The sequence below is a fragment of the Tenebrio molitor genome, chromosome 9 (genome assembly GCF_963966145.1).
Source record: "Tenebrio molitor chromosome 9, icTenMoli1.1, whole genome shotgun sequence".
NCBI classification, from domain to species: Eukaryota; Metazoa; Arthropoda; class Insecta; order Coleoptera; family Tenebrionidae; genus Tenebrio; species Tenebrio molitor.
Genome location: NC_091054.1, coordinates 7,636,160 through 7,650,531, shown reverse-complemented (window position 1 = coordinate 7,650,531; position 14,372 = coordinate 7,636,160). Strand labels below are relative to the sequence as shown.

Sequence of the window (14,372 nt, the reverse complement as noted above, 5' to 3'; positions counted from 1 at the left end):
TATGTTCGTTTTATCTCAAATAGTGTACGGCAACATGGCTTTGATTTTTCCCTCTCATTTCCATGGATACAAAAAATTAAATATTTGCAGACTATTGGGATGCATAGAATGTTTTTAAATGTTGCCACATTTATTGTAACGAATAGGTCCACATCTTCTACAAAAAAGACGATTGATTTTTTTAAACATTTTTACCTGATATCATAATGACTACTTAACAACATACTACTACGTTGTTCCGCGAATTTTGGGGCACCCAGTATAGTTTTGTTTTAATGTAATAATGTATTATGTACCGTTACGTTATTATTTTCCACAATCATCTACACCATAAATAACAATAAACACTGAACTTTTCCGCCTGTATTTAAAGAAAACGCAGTTCAAAGAGTGCACCTTCAGACCAATGTATCTTTGTGGGGGAGTCCCGATTTTTTTTTATTTCCATATTTGGACTACACAAGTGATCCCCTACAACGCACTGAATTCGGAATTCGTGAATTTTGAGACACCCTGTATATTTATTTACTATTATTAATTCATTTGCCGCGTGACTGTATAGGTATCTTGAAGTTCTGCGGTTTAGGTATGTACAGGTAGATAGGTTAACCTACCTATAGGTGCCTGTGATCAGCTGTGACCACAACCTAATTTGAAGGCTGGATCCGCGCCTGGTTAAAAGGACTATCAGAAGAAAAAAGAGGGCCTTTCTATTTAAAAAAATATCGATGACGTGACCACTCGAAAACAAATGACTGCTTGGAATTTTATTTGGTATTAAAATATGTATAACTTTTATAAACTAAAATTGACCTCTTCAAAAAAATTTTTGAAATTTTTTTTTAATTTTTAAGAATTTTATTCCATACTTTGGCCGCTCACTGTATATTTGTACCATGATTGGCCCAACAGCTGCTTGTCACGGTCATGCAATGTTGAACATAAGGGTCATCTTCATCTTATAATTTTTAATTTTCAGTAAATCAAATTAAATCGATGTTGATTGTTAGAATGCTAATAATTAAAATTGAATTAATTTATTAATCATTGATCGTAACCGATTTCGTTGTGACAATCATCTCAGCTCAGACGTTGTGATTCTAAACGTCAGATTTACGTTGGGATGTTGGCAACTTCATTTAGTCTAACTTATGTACGACATAATTTAACAATTATTAGTGAGAATGCAAATCATTTGTGTATTTTTAAAATTATATAAATCAGGTGCTGCAATAGTAAATTTGGTGTTGACAGAATGACGCGGATCAAACGTTACAATGGAAAGAAATGCTAATGGTAAGTTTTAAAATTTTTATTGGTTGTGATACATTCTGATTTAGTTTGCCTTATCCCTCAACGCTACGTAATATCCATATTAATTGGCTTTGGAATAATACTAACCTACAGTCTGCGAGCCTGTACAGGGACAGTAATGTATCACGCGATAAAACGTCCAAAAGTTGTCGAAGATAATCGCACCAACGAATGCAACTTCACGCACGATTCAGCCCAACTCATTACAGTAACTCTTTGATTTCTATATAAATAATCCAAAAATTCCTTTAGCGTTTGTCAGGTGCTGGATGAGTTACTTGACTGGAACCAAGCTGCTCAGTTCGCAATTGCAAATTCATTTTACACCACTTATCTACTCACTCATGTTCCTGCAGGCATCATCTCCGATAAGTTCGGAGGAAAATACGTTTTAGGCTTCTCCATTCTTTCCGCATCCATTATTGCGCTGCTCACCCCAAAGAGCGTGCAACTTTCTGGAGGCCACTACTTCGTCATGATCTTGTCCAGAAGCTGCAGCGGTTTGGCACTTGGAATGATCTTTCCTTCCGTCAACTCCCTGATCGCCAACTGGGCTCCTGCACGAGATCGAGGTAAACTCAGCGGGTTTCCATTTGCCGGGAGCCAAATAGGCCTCGCACTCGACCAAGTGGTCACCAACAATCTCATCATCCAATCGAAAACCTGGTCCAGTCCTTTCTACTTGTACGGTTCTTTCGGGATCGTGTGGTTTCTGATGTGGCACCTGGTCGCAGCTTCTAACCCTCGCTTCAGCAGATACATCACGACACAAGAACTAGACTATTTCAAGCGAGAAATGGGTGAGAACTTGTCCAGACGAGACCCCATCTCACCAGTTTTGTTCTAGAGGGGCACATCACCTTCGGCAACAAAGCTATACCGTGGTTCAGCCTGCTCACGTGTTGCCCCTTGTGGACCTTGATCATCGCCCAGATCGGACACGTCATCATGTGGCTGATAATCCTGAGAGATTTTCCTATTTACATGAAAGAAACTCTCAGATTCGACATCCGTCAAAGCAGTTTATGGATCTCGATACCTTACCTGTGCACGGGTTTTTTAACTGTCACATCTGGATGTATTTCAGATTTTTTGATCAATAATCAGTACGTCCACGTGACTACAGCCCGAAAAATTTTCACTACGTTTGGTAATGTCTACTTATTAAGATTGCTAATGGTGAAATGTCCTTCTAGGGGCTATGGGGCCGCCAATTTTCGCACTCATGGGCACATTTGCGGGCTGTCACAGGTTCATTGCCCTCTTCATGTTCACGGTTGGTTTGACCAGCATGAGTTTTTATTGGGCCGGCACCAGAGTGAACACCCTTGATTTGGCTCCCAATTTTAGCGGTGTGATAATGGGTATAGCCAATGCATTTACAGTTATTCCAAGCGTTACACTATCTGGTATAGTGCACAAACTAACCCCAAACGTACGACTGGATTCCTATTAGATCGCCGTTGTTGTACTTGCTTTTCAGAAAACGGTAGAGGAATGGAGGGAAGTCTTTAACGGTCTTCTAGTTATACTTGGCTTTTCAAATATCGTCTTTCTGATTTTTGGAAGTGGAGAAGAACAAGATTGGAATAATCCAGAATCCGATGACGATGACGAACAATGAAAAATTGCAAAACTATCAGTACCTGTGTTAATTTACACGTCAATCAAACCACTTTACAGAAAAAATACATGTATTTGTTTGAAATAAATTTTATTCAAAATTTTATTCCTTGGCCTCTTCAGGTGGCACGTTCGACTCGTTCCACGGCTGTATCTCTCCGGACATTCCACCGACGTAGACAACGTTTGTGACGGCAAACACAATAAAGCTGACCCAAAACACCATCCTCCATTCTGACAATGTTTGCTGGATGATTTCCACTTAAATCTTTGATACCGCAAGATTGTTGTACTCACGTTGGGTGCGAGGACTCCAACAACGACCGGTACTGCCATTCCTGCAAACACTCCTATTCCATTCATCAGCGCCATTATGGAACCAGCAAAATTCGGTGACAAGTCCAAAGCGTTTATTTTCATGCCGGGATAATAAAAACCCATCAGAAACAAAGCGATCGTGAACATGACCACTGCCAAGATCCTCCTGCAGCCCACGTATGACGCCAGAACCATAAAAATGGCAGGTCCCATCGTTCCTACGAGCATCTGAATAGATGACGGTTGCTACAGTGCGAATTCATACCAACTGTGGCAAGAATCTTTCTTGTCATGCCAATTTTTAAGTACTTGTTGTTGATGACCCAATCTGCAAGGTAGCCAGCGCCGACTGTCGATGCCCACATGAAGAAATACGGAAACGACGACCAGAATCCGTTTTCTTGCACGTTGAATCGCAGAACGGCATTCATGTACTTGGGGAGGTCGGTCACCATGGTGAACCACCCCCAGTCGTGGCCAAACTGGCCGATGATCAGCGCCCACACTTTAAAAGAGGTGAGAATCGCCTTCCAGGGAGTCTTCAGTTTGCCCGTGTTCACGTGGGTCGCTGCACAACAACAGTTTCATTTGGTAAATCATCAGAAGCAAGTGTCTCACCCAGTTCTTTGTCCAAGTACTCCTTCTCCTTCCCTTTCAAGCAAGGGTGCGTGCGCGGGTAGGAATAGCACAACAATTGCCAGGCGATGTTCCACACCAGTCCCAAGCTCCCGAAGAAGTAGAAGACGATGTCCCAGTTGGCTACTGCGGTGATCAGGACCCCGCTCAGCGAGTTGGTGAACACCGTGCCCATCAGAGCGCCCGCGTAAGCTATACTGGAGATGGCTCCGTGTTCCCTGGCGGGGATCCACTGGCCTAGTATGGTGGTGACGGCGGGATAGACCGGCCCCTGTCCCAGTCCCTCGACAAACCGCAGCAGCACCAATACGACCCAGTCGCCTCGGGTCACTTGGATGATGGTCGGAGATGCCAGGGTGAGGATCCCGTTCAGGATCATTCCCACCCCCAACACGTGTTTAGCGCCCACTTTTTCGGCGATTATCGCGCCCGGTATGTGGGTGATGATGTAACCCCAAAAGAACGAACCCAAGATGTGGCCCTGTATCATTTCGTCCCAGTCGTATAAGAGGTCGGTGTTCTGGAAACAAAACAGTGCTTTGAAAGAAGTAGGTTTTATCAAACCAGAAAGCATAGCTTGAACCAGCGATATATTTTTTCTTGAAGTGGAAACAAAGTGATTCCTATGGTAGCATTAGCAGAAACGGCCTTTGACGAAATGAAGGTTAGTAGTGAAGCAGAATAAAATTGAGCATTATTCCAACGTGTGCAGATTATGGGGAAAATGTAAAAATCTAGCAGCAGATAAAATAATTTTAGAAAGAAAGATTTATATTAGAAATTGAGTTGGTCCAAGAATTGACCCTTGGGGCACACCCAATTCAAGAAAAACGGAGTGTTTGTTCTGTTTAGAGAAAGTCTTTGAAATCGAGGAGCAAATCAAGATTTAATGTTTATTGAAGAACTCGAAAAGTTGTATACGCTGGAACTTACTTTAACTGTGACGTACGAATGCTCCTCCATAATGGGACAAGCATCTGAATCGTTGCTCATGGATTCGTTTTGTTTCACAACCATTTCTGTTATTGCCATGGACAGAGAGACTCTCATCGTATAAGCGTTTAAAATGGCAAAACCGGTCATTACTCCTAAGAGATAACGTTGAGGGATGACAATACCTGAAAAAATCAAATTATCTTTATATATTGCAACTGGGACAGGTAACAGTCTCTCACAGTTTGCAAATTTCTTCCAAAAATTATTAAGACCTTCCATTTTCACAACAAAAAATCTACAAAAAAATAAATGTCATTATATAAAAATGAAATTAATGAAATGTCAATCATGACTATAATCAAGGCGGTCTCTATTTTAAAATAGAGACCGCCTTACTATAATAGATAGAATTCTGTTTCCAGAGACTGCTTAAAATGATGGCAACAAAATAACAGAAAATACTTTATTTTCATAGTTTTGCAACTAAACATTTTAACTGGTGTGCTCCAGTTTGGGAGTATTCCACGACTGCACTTCTCCACTTCCGAAAATCAGAAACCCGGACATCGTCACCGTGAATATGACGAAAGTGAGCCAAAAAATGACCCTCCACTCTTGCAACGTTTGCTGTTGTATTGTCGTCATTACAAAGACTTAACTCCAACCTGCGTTTTACCTCTGGCGTGAGAATGCCGATAATGTAGGGTGCTAACGTTCCTGCAAACACTCCAAAACCGTTAACTAGAGCCATCAAGGTTCCGGAGTAGTTGGGCGACAAATCTAAAGCGTTCACTTTCATTCCAGTATAGTGGAAACTCATGAGGGCCATCGAAAGTGTGAACAGCGCCACAGCTAGTGTTCTGTTGCAACCAGCATACGACGCCGAGATCATGAAAATGGCGGGACCCATGTGGCCTAGAAATAACGTGACGGTGATTTTTTTCCAAGTGAATTGTTTCTACCGATCAGGGAAAATGTTTTTCTCGCGGCCGTAACCGTCAGAAACTTTCTGTTGATGAGCCAGTCGGAAGCCTGTCCGAAAGCTACGGTCATGAACCACATTATCAAAAACGGAAGGGACGACCAAATTCCGTTTTCGGCAATGTTGAATCTCAACACCGAGTGCATGTACTTGGGGAGGTCTGTGCTCATGACGTAGCAGGCCCAGTCGTGACCCAATTGGCCGACGATGAGGCTCCAGACCGGCATAGAAGTGAGGACCTCCCTCCAAGGTATGGTCTTCGTGTCGCAGTCGACGCGTTCCCCTGAAACACTGGCTGGTCATCGCACTAGTGCGCCTGACCACCTCACCCAGTTCCTTCAAGAGAAACTCTCTTTCTTTGTCCGTCATGCAAGGGTGGGAATCTGGATACGAGTAGCACAACAACAGCCACAGCAGGTTCCAGACGAGGCCTAGGCAACCGAACAGGTAAAAGACCGAGGCCCAGTCTTTGGTGGTGGAGATGAGAAAGCCGCTGACCACGTTGGTGAACGCCGTACCAAGGTGGGCTCCAGCGTATGTCACGCTGGCAATTCCAGCTCGCTCCCTGGCGGGAACCCACTGGCCCAGAATGGCGTTGATCGCGGGGTATAAAGTGCCCTGACCGATTCCCATCACAACCCTTGCTATTATCACAATGCCGAAAGTCCCTCGGGATTTTTGTATGAGCCAAGGAAAGAGCAGCGTCAAGATGGCGCTGATGAGAAGACCAGTTCCCAATACGTTCTTCCCCCCGTACTGCTGCGACAGCACTCCGCCTGGCACGTGACTTATCAAGTAACCCCAAAAAAACGAGCTCAGGATTACGCCCTGAGTGTACTCGTCCCAATCGTACAAAATCTCACTGTTCTGGAAACTCAACAGTTAAGAACTGACTTTTGCAAAGACATTTCCTGACTTCTACAAAATGCAGAGGACGTTGCTCGTGTATGTGGCAGTCATCGGAGTTGTTCCTTTTGACGGTGAAGTTCTTGTGAACGATCATTTCTGTTATGGCAATCGAAAGAGACACTCTCATGGTGTAAGCATTCAAGATTGCCAAACTGGCCATTATTCCCAGAATGTACCTTTGCGGGACGAGAAAATCTACAATCGTCGTCAAGAACTACCGTTCGAGGTTGAGTTACTCACATTTGGTGAATTTTTGCCCCCAAGTCGGCCTCATTTTGTCAAAGTATCGAATTACATTGTCAAAATAACGATTTGACGTTTGCGCACAAAATCATACACTTGACACATCAGTTTGAAGGTTATGTCCACGAAAATGTTTTCTTGATGTTAATTTTTATTAAACTTAGATACATACATATTATAAATTTTTCTACATCGTAATTGGAACGCCATTTATCGTACTCGTATAGATTTCGCCTCTTCTGCATTTGTACATTTGACATCTCACGCTCAACAGAAATACCTAACTTATTTTTATAGTCTTGCAACTAAACAGCTTAACTGATGTGCTCCAGTTTGGGAGCGTTCCACGATTGCACTTCTCCACTTCCGAAAATAAGGAACGCGGACATCGTCACCGTGAATATGACGAACGTGAGCCAAAAAATGATCCTCCACTCTTGCAACGTTTGCTGTTGTATCCTCGTCATTATAAATAGTAACTGTAACCTGGGTTTTACCTCTGGAGTGAGGATGCCAATAATGTAGGGCGCTAACATCCCTGCAAACACTCCAAAACCGTTGACTAGCCCCATCAAGGTGCCGGAGTAGTTGGGCGACAAATCTAATGCGTTGAGTTTCATTCCAGTATAGTGGAAACTCATGACGGCCAACGAGAGGGTGAAAAGCGCCACCACTAGTGTTCTGTTGCATCCAGAATAGGACGCCGAAATCATGAAAACGGCGGGACCCATGTGGCCTAGAAATGACGTGATGGTGATTTTTTTCCGAGTAAATTGTTTCTACCGATTAGGGAAAAGGTTTTTCTCGCGGCTGTGACCGTCAGAAACTTTCTGTTGATGAGCCAGTCGGAAGAGTGTCCGAAAGCTATGGTCATGAACCCCATTATCAAAAACGGAAGGGACGACCAAAGTCCGTTTTCGGCAATGTTGAATCTCAACACCGAGTGCATGTACTTGGGGAGGTCTGTGCTCACGACGTACCACCCCCAATCGTGGCCCCATTGGCCGACGATGAGGCTCCACACCGGCATGGATGTGAGAATATCCCTCCAAGGTATGGTCTTCGTGTCGGAATCGACGCGTTCCCCTGAAAAACTGGCTCGTTATTGCACTCGTGGGACTGACAACCTCACCCAGCTCCTCTAGGAGAAACTCTCTTTCTTTGTCTGTCATGCAAGGGTGCAAATCCGGATAGGAGTAACACAACAGCATCCACAGGAAGTTCCAGACGAGGCCGAGGCACCCGAACAGGTAAAAGACCGAGGCCCAGTCTTTGGTGGTGGAGATGAGAAAGCCGCTGACCACGTTGGTGAACACCGTTCCGAGGTGGGCTCCAGCGTATGTCACGCTCGCAATTCCAGCTCGCTCCCTGGCGGGAACCCACTGGCCCAGAATGGCGTTAATCGCGGGATATAATACGCCCTGACCCATCCCCATCACAACCCTTGCTACTATCACAATGCCGATAGTCCCTCTGGATCTTTGTATGAGCCAAGGAAAGATCAACGTCAAGATGGCGCTGATGAGAAGACCAGTTCCCATCACATTCTTCCCCCCAAACTGCTGCGACAGCACTCCACCTGGCACGTGACTTATCAAGTAACCCCAAAAAAACGAGCTCAGGATTACGCCCTGAGTGTACTCGTCCCAATCGTACAAAATATCTCTGTCCTGGAAAGTCAACAGTTAAGGACTGGCTTTTGTCAAGACATTTGCTGACTTCTACAAAGTGCCGAATATGTTGGTCATACAAATCGCAGTCATCGGAGTTGTTCCTTTTGACAGTGAAGTTCTCATGAACGACCATTTCCGTTATAGCGATCGAAAGAGACACTCTCATGGTGTAAGCGTTCAGGATTGCCAAACTGGCCATTATTCCCAGGATGTACCTTTGCGGGACGAGAAAATCTACAAACGTTATCGAGAACTACCGTTCGAAGTTAAGTTACTCACATTTGGTGAATTTTTGCCCCCAAGCCGGCCTCATTTTGTCAAAGTGTCGAATTACATTGTCAAAGTAACGGTTTGACGTTTGCGCACAAAATCTTACACTCGACACATCAACTTGAAGGTTATGTCCACGAAAATGTTATTTTTTATTTAAATTACATATTATAAATGTTTCCTATATCGTAATTTATAACGCGTGTTACTTTCCGGTTTTCGCCGTTTATCATTTTCCAAAGTATTAATTAAGGTGTTCCGAGTTGGTTAAGGAAGCAAAAGAGATTTTTGAAAGACTGCTTGCAGGAGGTGAGTTACTATGGTAAATAATAAATAGGTATTTTGTTTACAATGTTACATCAAACAATAGTATATTATGATACGAGTCTTATAAGAAGAATTTTATCGCACGCACGGTTTTAGAGCACGACGAGTGTAACGAGGAGTGCCCTAAAGGAGTAAGTGCGATAAAATGCCTTATAAACGAGATGTCATACAGTATTTTTTCTACTTTGCCACTTTTTCAATGAAAAAAAATAATTTAAAATTTAAAACCGGTAATGTTGAAGGATTCCACCCAAGGTCACGTCTGCGGTCTGCCGCGACACCACAGTATCCGTCAAAATTAAAAAATTAAATTTCACTATTTTTAGTATTATTATTATATCACGCCTTTTCCTATTATGATACGCAAAACAGTATCGTAATAGCATCAGTACGAACGCAAAGTAGAAAAAAACACTTTCTTTTACAATGAAATTAATTTATTTCCTGAAACAGGATACAATAATAAAGTAAAGTCTTATTATCTAATTATTCAACAACGATAAGTACACTTGTACTGGCCTACAAAAATGAATTCCTTGCAAAATATCACAACATTGCGAAGCAGGAAACGTCTTCGGTAGCCCAACGGATTTGTTAAGGCAGAATCTGAAGAAGTTGTTGAAGATTAAAGAAATCACTAGAGCACAACCAACAAGCATTTCGTAATATTTCTATATTTTACAAATCAACTGTTTAAATGACACTATCGCTCTGATCATTTTTGATTGGAAAACAATACACTATTTTGGGCTACGATTTTATTTTCATCATCTTTATTAAAATTTTGATCATGTGAACAGGCGAAATTTGTTGTGAGATTATTTCATTTTAAATTTTATTTTAAATGGCGCCCAATCTCCTAAGGGTCTTAAAGAATAGAAGTCTGATAAGGTAAATCTCAATACAAAGTTTGATAGGAACAATAGATTTTGTACAACGTGCTCTTAAATAGGTATGCTGATTTCAAAGAGATGTATCTCCTTTGTTAACAAATTTTACAGGTGAATTATAAATTACTTTACTGTTTTCATTTTTCCAAGACCCCTTTGGGTAGTGGAACAACACAGAAGTCCTTCTTTTTAGGGTAATTACCTACCAAAATACGCTAAAATAACAGCGGCAACACTGACCTCAAAGGAGAATTGGTTTAGTTGATCGTGCGTGCCAACCGATGTTGCCACATTTGCTTACTTTCAACTCTGTATAACTTGAAAACTAGACAAAGAAAAAAAATTCACAACGAAATTTGACTCAACTCTTCAAATATCTTAACCACTCAAGAGATTGGGCGCCATTTTTGAAACACCTGTATATTCGACTGATTACACGAGAGCTTTTTTTATCCGAAAATGTTCCGTTTTGAACAAAGCTGTAGATGGTAAATTTTTTCTCTGTTATTGGGCGTTTTATTTCATAATTTTCGCAATATCCATTGTGTTAAATTCTCTTCAAAATAAGATCACCAATTGTACACTTGCAACATGCATAGTTGAGTCACATGACAAAATTCGTGATTAATCGATATTTTTATTTTTTACTAATCAATTAAAAATCCACATCAACATCATTCCATTGTTGGCGCTCTGCACTTCCAAAAATTAAAAATATCAACGTAGTTACTCCTAAGATTATGGCAGTCACCCAAAATACTTCTTGCCATTGGTGTAGCGTATTCTGCAAGTTGCTAGTACGTTTTTAATATGAAATTAAATACCCGAACTGTTACCTGTGGTGTCAGAAACGTTGTCACTATGGGCGTGAGCATTGCTACAAAAGCTCCAAAGCCGCTCACTATGCCCATAACTGTCCCAGCAAAATTCGGTGCTAGATCCAAAATGATAACATTTGTGCCAGTGTAATAACCACCCATCAAACTCACTGCTGAAATCATCCAAATTATATTTATTATCTGTTTACACGTTGTGAAAGATGCCAGAAGAAGAAATAGGGCAGGTCCCAGTACTCCTGCAACGAACTGTTTTGTTTTCGGAACAAGACTAAATCTGAACCTCACCAATTGTCGTAAAGATTTTCCTTACGGTAGTAACGTTCACATAGTTGTCATATATCAGCCAGTCAGACAAGCAAGCAAAAATTATGGCCAAGATCCACATAAAAAAGAAAGGAATCCATGTCCACATAAAGTTGTTGGTTACTTGGAATCTCAAAATCTGTATCACGTAAAACGGAAAATAATTCATCAAAATAAACCATCCCCAGTTATGCCCCATGTGGATGACAATTAATGCCCACAATGGACCAGACCGTGTGATATCCGTCCATGGTACTGGCTTCCGACCAAAAATAACATTTCCCTCTACAAAATATCTGTAATGAAGAGAAAAACTGAAGCACTCTCGTCCCACCCAATTCCTCCTCAAGGTAATTTCGTTCTTTGTTGGTGATGCAAGGATGGATTTCCGGAGCGGAATATGCAAACAGTTTCCAAGCTACACACAAAATAACCAGCACACTTCCAAAGAAATAAAAAACTGACGGCCAATGGCGTGTAACAATTGCAACGGAGTTGGTTAAGACTATAGCCATTATGACTCCTATGGGGGCACCCGTGTAAACATAACAAGCCGTACTGGTTCTGTCTTTGTCGGGAGTCCACTGAGCTAACACCGCGTTCACGGAGGGATAAATGGCCCCCTCGAAGAGGCCACTCAATATTTTAACAACAACCACAAAAACGCAGTTCTCAATGCTTATCTGGACCACTGTTGGGATGATAAAACAGAAAAACGACATCCCCAACAACGCAACCATCAGAACTTGTTTACCCCCGAATTGATCGGCTAAATATCCAGCTGGAACGTGGATCAAAATGTACGAAATATAGCGTGAACATCTCAGTATGGCTTGAGCTGTTTGGTCCCACGTATAGTAGTAACCCATCCTGAAATCGTACTGATAAATTATGTTTTGGTTTCTGTTTTGTCGAGATTAATATCTGTTACTTCAGTCTGTTCTCCTGCAGGACACGTTTGGTTGCTTTGCGGTATCGGATACTTCCGGTCTGACATATAACGCAACGTATTAGTAAACGCAAGAGTCCCAACGTAACTACAAGCAATTGCGCAGCAACTCAAGATGCACAAGATGCATCGTTGCGAAATAATAAAACCTGAAAAATCTCGTCTCGACTCGTTGTCGCTAACGAATAACACTTACATTTAGATTTCGGGTTTTCAGAAACTGATGCGGTCCTCTCCATCGCCACTAAATGTTGCAGAACTAACTGAATGTCGAAAACGTCAGGTCTGACAACCGAACGAAAACAACTCAACCGCGATCCAAGATTGCACTGGAATGCAATTTTGACACAAGCGACCTTGAAGAAATTTGGTTGACACACACTACGAACGCACGGAGTTGTCTTATATTTTTATAAACATCTACAAGATCGGAATTTGGGTCTTTTTCAATTTGTTCCAAGGCTGTTTTTCGCCGCTGCCAAAAACCAAAAACATCAGAGTTGTGACGAGAAAGACGAAAAACGTCAACCAAAATATATTCTGCCATTCTGCCATGGTATTCTGCAAGTGACAAATCGATTGTAGGTGGGAGTTGCTGAGGTGTTGATCTTGTTACACGGGTGACAAACGATCCTACCATGATGGGTGAAAGCATACCCATAAAAACCGCAAATCCGTTGATTATTCCCGTTACGATTCCGGCGTAGTTGGGGGCCAGATCCAAAGAATTGGTTTTCGTCGAGGAGTAATAAAATCCCATCGCACTCATAGCTGCGACAAACCATACTACAGATTTCAACCTTTCGCATTCTGCAAAAGAAGCAAAAAGCAAGCACAGAGCTGGTCCCAACTGCGCTGTAATATATTTTTTTTCACATGTTGTCGACCACAATCTCGAATCTTACATATCGTCATGAAAATCTTCCTGGCCAGCGTGATATCCATCATTCTGTCATAAACCAACCAATCTGAAAAGCATCCAACTGTTAGCGCCATCACCCACGTGAAGAAGAACGGCAGCGACGTCCAGATGGTGTAATGTCGCGAGTCAAATCTCAACATTTCTTTGATGTAGTTGCGCAAGTGCTCCACCATGGTGTACCAACCCCAGTCGTGCCCCAACTCGGCCAGTAACAACCCCCACAGAGGACCAGAACGGAACATTTCTCCCCACGGGACTTTCTTCCAGGTGTGGACGAGATCGTAGTCTGGAATGTGGATAAACAAACGCGAACTGGTCGCGCGGGGATCTTACCTAACCCGTTGCGCAGAAACTCCTTTTCTTGGGTGGTGATCCAAGGGTGACTCTCCGGACTGGAATAACAGAGGAAGTGCCAGAGTAGGAACATGAGGATCCCCAAAGCGCCGAACAGGTAGAAAGGGGTTGTCCAGGTGTGGGTGAGCTCCATGATTTCCTTGCCGACCAGCGTGTTGGTCGCGATCCCCATGGGGGCGCTCGCGTAAACGAAAGACATCACAGCAGCTCTGTCTTTTTTCAAAGTCCACTGGGCTAGAATGGCGCATATGGAAGGGTGGACCGCACCATGGAACATTCCTTCCAAGACTCTCAAAAGAAAGACCGTTTGGTATCTCCCATTGGTGAAGACGATTGTTGTGGGGATGACGAGACTGATACACGCACCACCAACAATCGACGCCGACACCACGTGTTTGCCTCCGAATTGGTCGGCAAGGAAGCCCGCAGGTAGATGGGTGAGAAAGTAGCCCCAGTAAAAAGAACTGGCCATGAGTTCTCGAGTAGATCTGCTCCACGAATAAACGTTTCTGGAATCGTTCTGACAAGTTTTAGTTATGTCTGCGTCTTTGATAGCTTAGTTGTGTTACTTGGAAGGACATAGGGGGAGCCTTTATTCCAGGACAAGGATTATCATCGTATCCCTCTTCCATGTCATTTTCGCTTATCTCATGTATCGCGATCGAGAGCGACATTCTTAAACAGTAAGAAGTAAAAACTGCAAAAGCACTCATTGCGTACAGAAGATACCGTTGAGAAATCAAAACACCTGCAAGTATTCGAACTGTTTCGGCTAATTAGCACAACTGAACTTACTTTTAGATTCTTGACTTTCTTCTGGTGTAGGTTGAGTAGACTCCATTTTCAAAAACAAGTAACTTGACATCTGTCAGTCTGTTGACAGA

At 42.5% G+C, this 14,372-nt stretch overlaps 5 protein-coding genes across 13 annotated transcripts; 1 reads left to right on the top strand and 4 right to left on the bottom strand.

Annotated features, from left to right (window-relative positions):
• The first annotated feature begins 1,088 nt into the window (after positions 1-1,088).
• LOC138138482 (sialin-like) lies at positions 1,089-2,938 on the top strand. Of its 4 annotated transcripts, none has more exons than XR_011162041.1 (6): positions 1,089-1,296; positions 1,341-1,522; positions 1,577-2,114; positions 2,162-2,459; positions 2,511-2,749; positions 2,798-2,932. XR_011162041.1 is itself a non-coding variant. In XM_069058450.1 (6 exons), exons 2-6 carry the CDS (start codon positions 1,433-1,435, stop codon positions 2,936-2,938), a joined length of 1,311 nt encoding a protein of 436 aa, XP_068914551.1. In that variant the 5' UTR covers positions 1,089-1,296; positions 1,408-1,432. The 4 variants fall into 4 exon arrangements, 3 of the variants coding, with proteins under 3 accessions (XP_068914551.1, XP_068914552.1, XP_068914549.1); XM_069058450.1 differs by having other exon boundaries at positions 1,408-1,522; positions 2,162-2,464; positions 2,798-2,938; XM_069058451.1 differs by having other exon boundaries at positions 1,090-1,296; positions 1,567-2,114; positions 2,162-2,464; positions 2,798-2,938.
• A 38-nt stretch (positions 2,939-2,976) lies between these two features.
• On the bottom strand, positions 2,977-5,180 carry LOC138138479 (sialin-like). Of its 2 annotated transcripts, none has more exons than XM_069058445.1 (6): positions 5,067-5,180; positions 4,825-5,009; positions 3,874-4,411; positions 3,521-3,823; positions 3,235-3,473; positions 2,977-3,171 (listed from the first exon to the last, which is right to left on the bottom strand). In XM_069058445.1, exons 1-6 carry the CDS (start codon positions 5,104-5,106, stop codon positions 2,992-2,994), a joined length of 1,485 nt encoding a protein of 494 aa, XP_068914546.1. In that variant the 5' UTR covers positions 5,107-5,180; the 3' UTR covers positions 2,977-2,991. The 2 variants fall into 2 exon arrangements, with proteins under 2 accessions (XP_068914546.1, XP_068914547.1); XM_069058446.1 differs by having other exon boundaries at positions 3,012-3,184.
• A 46-nt stretch (positions 5,181-5,226) lies between these two features.
• Positions 5,227-7,125, bottom strand: LOC138138478 (sialin-like). 2 transcript variants are annotated; one of them, XM_069058444.1, is made up of 6 exons: positions 6,959-7,125; positions 6,726-6,913; positions 6,139-6,676; positions 5,790-6,092; positions 5,504-5,742; positions 5,228-5,454 (listed from the first exon to the last, which is right to left on the bottom strand). In XM_069058444.1, the coding sequence occupies exons 1-6, from the start codon at positions 6,990-6,992 to the stop codon at positions 5,320-5,322; spliced, it is 1,437 nt and encodes a 478-aa protein (XP_068914545.1). In that variant the 5' UTR covers positions 6,993-7,125; the 3' UTR covers positions 5,228-5,319. The 2 variants fall into 2 exon arrangements, with proteins under 2 accessions (XP_068914544.1, XP_068914545.1); XM_069058443.1 differs by having other exon boundaries at positions 5,227-5,742.
• A 26-nt stretch (positions 7,126-7,151) lies between these two features.
• On the bottom strand, positions 7,152-9,207 carry LOC138138481 (sialin-like). Its single transcript, XM_069058447.1, has 6 exons — positions 8,914-9,207; positions 8,681-8,868; positions 8,094-8,631; positions 7,745-8,047; positions 7,459-7,697; positions 7,152-7,410 (listed from the first exon to the last, which is right to left on the bottom strand). The coding sequence occupies exons 1-6, from the start codon at positions 8,945-8,947 to the stop codon at positions 7,276-7,278; spliced, it is 1,437 nt and encodes a 478-aa protein (XP_068914548.1). The 5' UTR covers positions 8,948-9,207; the 3' UTR covers positions 7,152-7,275.
• Positions 9,208-10,180: 973 nt separating this feature from the next.
• LOC138138831 (sialin-like) lies at positions 10,181-14,371 on the bottom strand. 4 transcript variants are annotated; one of them, XR_011162116.1, is made up of 10 exons: positions 14,284-14,371; positions 14,058-14,236; positions 13,468-14,008; positions 13,118-13,420; positions 12,409-13,067; positions 12,195-12,361; positions 11,598-12,144; positions 11,246-11,548; positions 10,958-11,196; positions 10,181-10,905 (listed from the first exon to the last, which is right to left on the bottom strand). XR_011162116.1 is itself a non-coding variant. In XM_069058925.1 (6 exons), exons 1-6 carry the CDS (start codon positions 14,351-14,353, stop codon positions 12,633-12,635), a joined length of 1,473 nt encoding a protein of 490 aa, XP_068915026.1. In that variant the 5' UTR covers positions 14,354-14,371; the 3' UTR covers positions 12,525-12,632. The 4 variants fall into 4 exon arrangements, 1 of the variants encoding a protein (XP_068915026.1); XR_011162117.1 differs by having other exon boundaries at positions 11,598-12,133; XR_011162115.1 differs by having other exon boundaries at positions 11,598-12,361.
• Between the last annotated feature and the right edge of the window lies 1 nt (position 14,372).

Bases quoted from the DNA above. Each gene is read 5' to 3' on its own strand.
- LOC138138479 (XM_069058445.1), bottom strand. From the start codon at position 5,106: ATGGAAGGTCTTAATAATTTTTGGAAGAAATTTGCAAACT. The intron at 5,010-5,066 runs GTGAGAGACTGT...TGATTTTTTCAG, and splicing joins TTGGAAGAAATTTGCAAACT to GTATTGTCATCCCTCAACGT. The intron at 3,474-3,520 runs GTATGAATTCGC...AGATGCTCGTAG, and splicing joins AAAGATTCTTGCCACAGTTG to GAACGATGGGACCTGCCATT.
- LOC138138478 (XM_069058443.1), bottom strand. From the start codon at position 6,992: ATGAGGCCGACTTGGGGGCAAAAATTCACCAAAT. The intron at 6,677-6,725 runs GTCAGGAAATGT...TTGAGTTTCCAG, and splicing joins GTCCTCTGCATTTTGTAGAA to AACAGTGAGATTTTGTACGA. The intron at 5,743-5,789 runs GTAGAAACAATT...CGTTATTTCTAG, and splicing joins AAAAACATTTTCCCTGATCG to GCCACATGGGTCCCGCCATT.
- LOC138138831 (XM_069058925.1), bottom strand. From the start codon at position 14,353: ATGTCAAGTTACTTGTTTTTGAAAATGGAGTCTACTCAACCTACACCA. The intron at 14,237-14,283 runs GTAAGTTCAGTT...GAATACTTGCAG, and splicing joins AGAAAGTCAAGAATCTAAAA to GTGTTTTGATTTCTCAACGG. The intron at 12,774-12,828 runs GTAACAAGATCA...TGTCACTTGCAG, and splicing joins TAGGATCGTTTGTCACCCGT to AATACCATGGCAGAATGGCA.
- LOC138138482 (XM_069058448.1), top strand. The intron at 2,115-2,161 runs GTGAGAACTTGT...GTTTTGTTCTAG, and splicing joins CTATTTCAAGCGAGAAATGG to AGGGGCACATCACCTTCGGC. The intron at 2,465-2,510 runs GTAATGTCTACT...ATGTCCTTCTAG, and splicing joins AAAAATTTTCACTACGTTTG to GGGCTATGGGGCCGCCAATT.
- LOC138138481 (XM_069058447.1), bottom strand. From the start codon at position 8,947: ATGAGGCCGGCTTGGGGGCAAAAATTCACCAAAT. The intron at 8,869-8,913 runs GTGAGTAACTTA...TAACGTTTGTAG, and splicing joins GGGGCAAAAATTCACCAAAT to ATTTTCTCGTCCCGCAAAGG. The intron at 7,698-7,744 runs GTAGAAACAATT...CGTCATTTCTAG, and splicing joins AAAAACCTTTTCCCTAATCG to GCCACATGGGTCCCGCCGTT.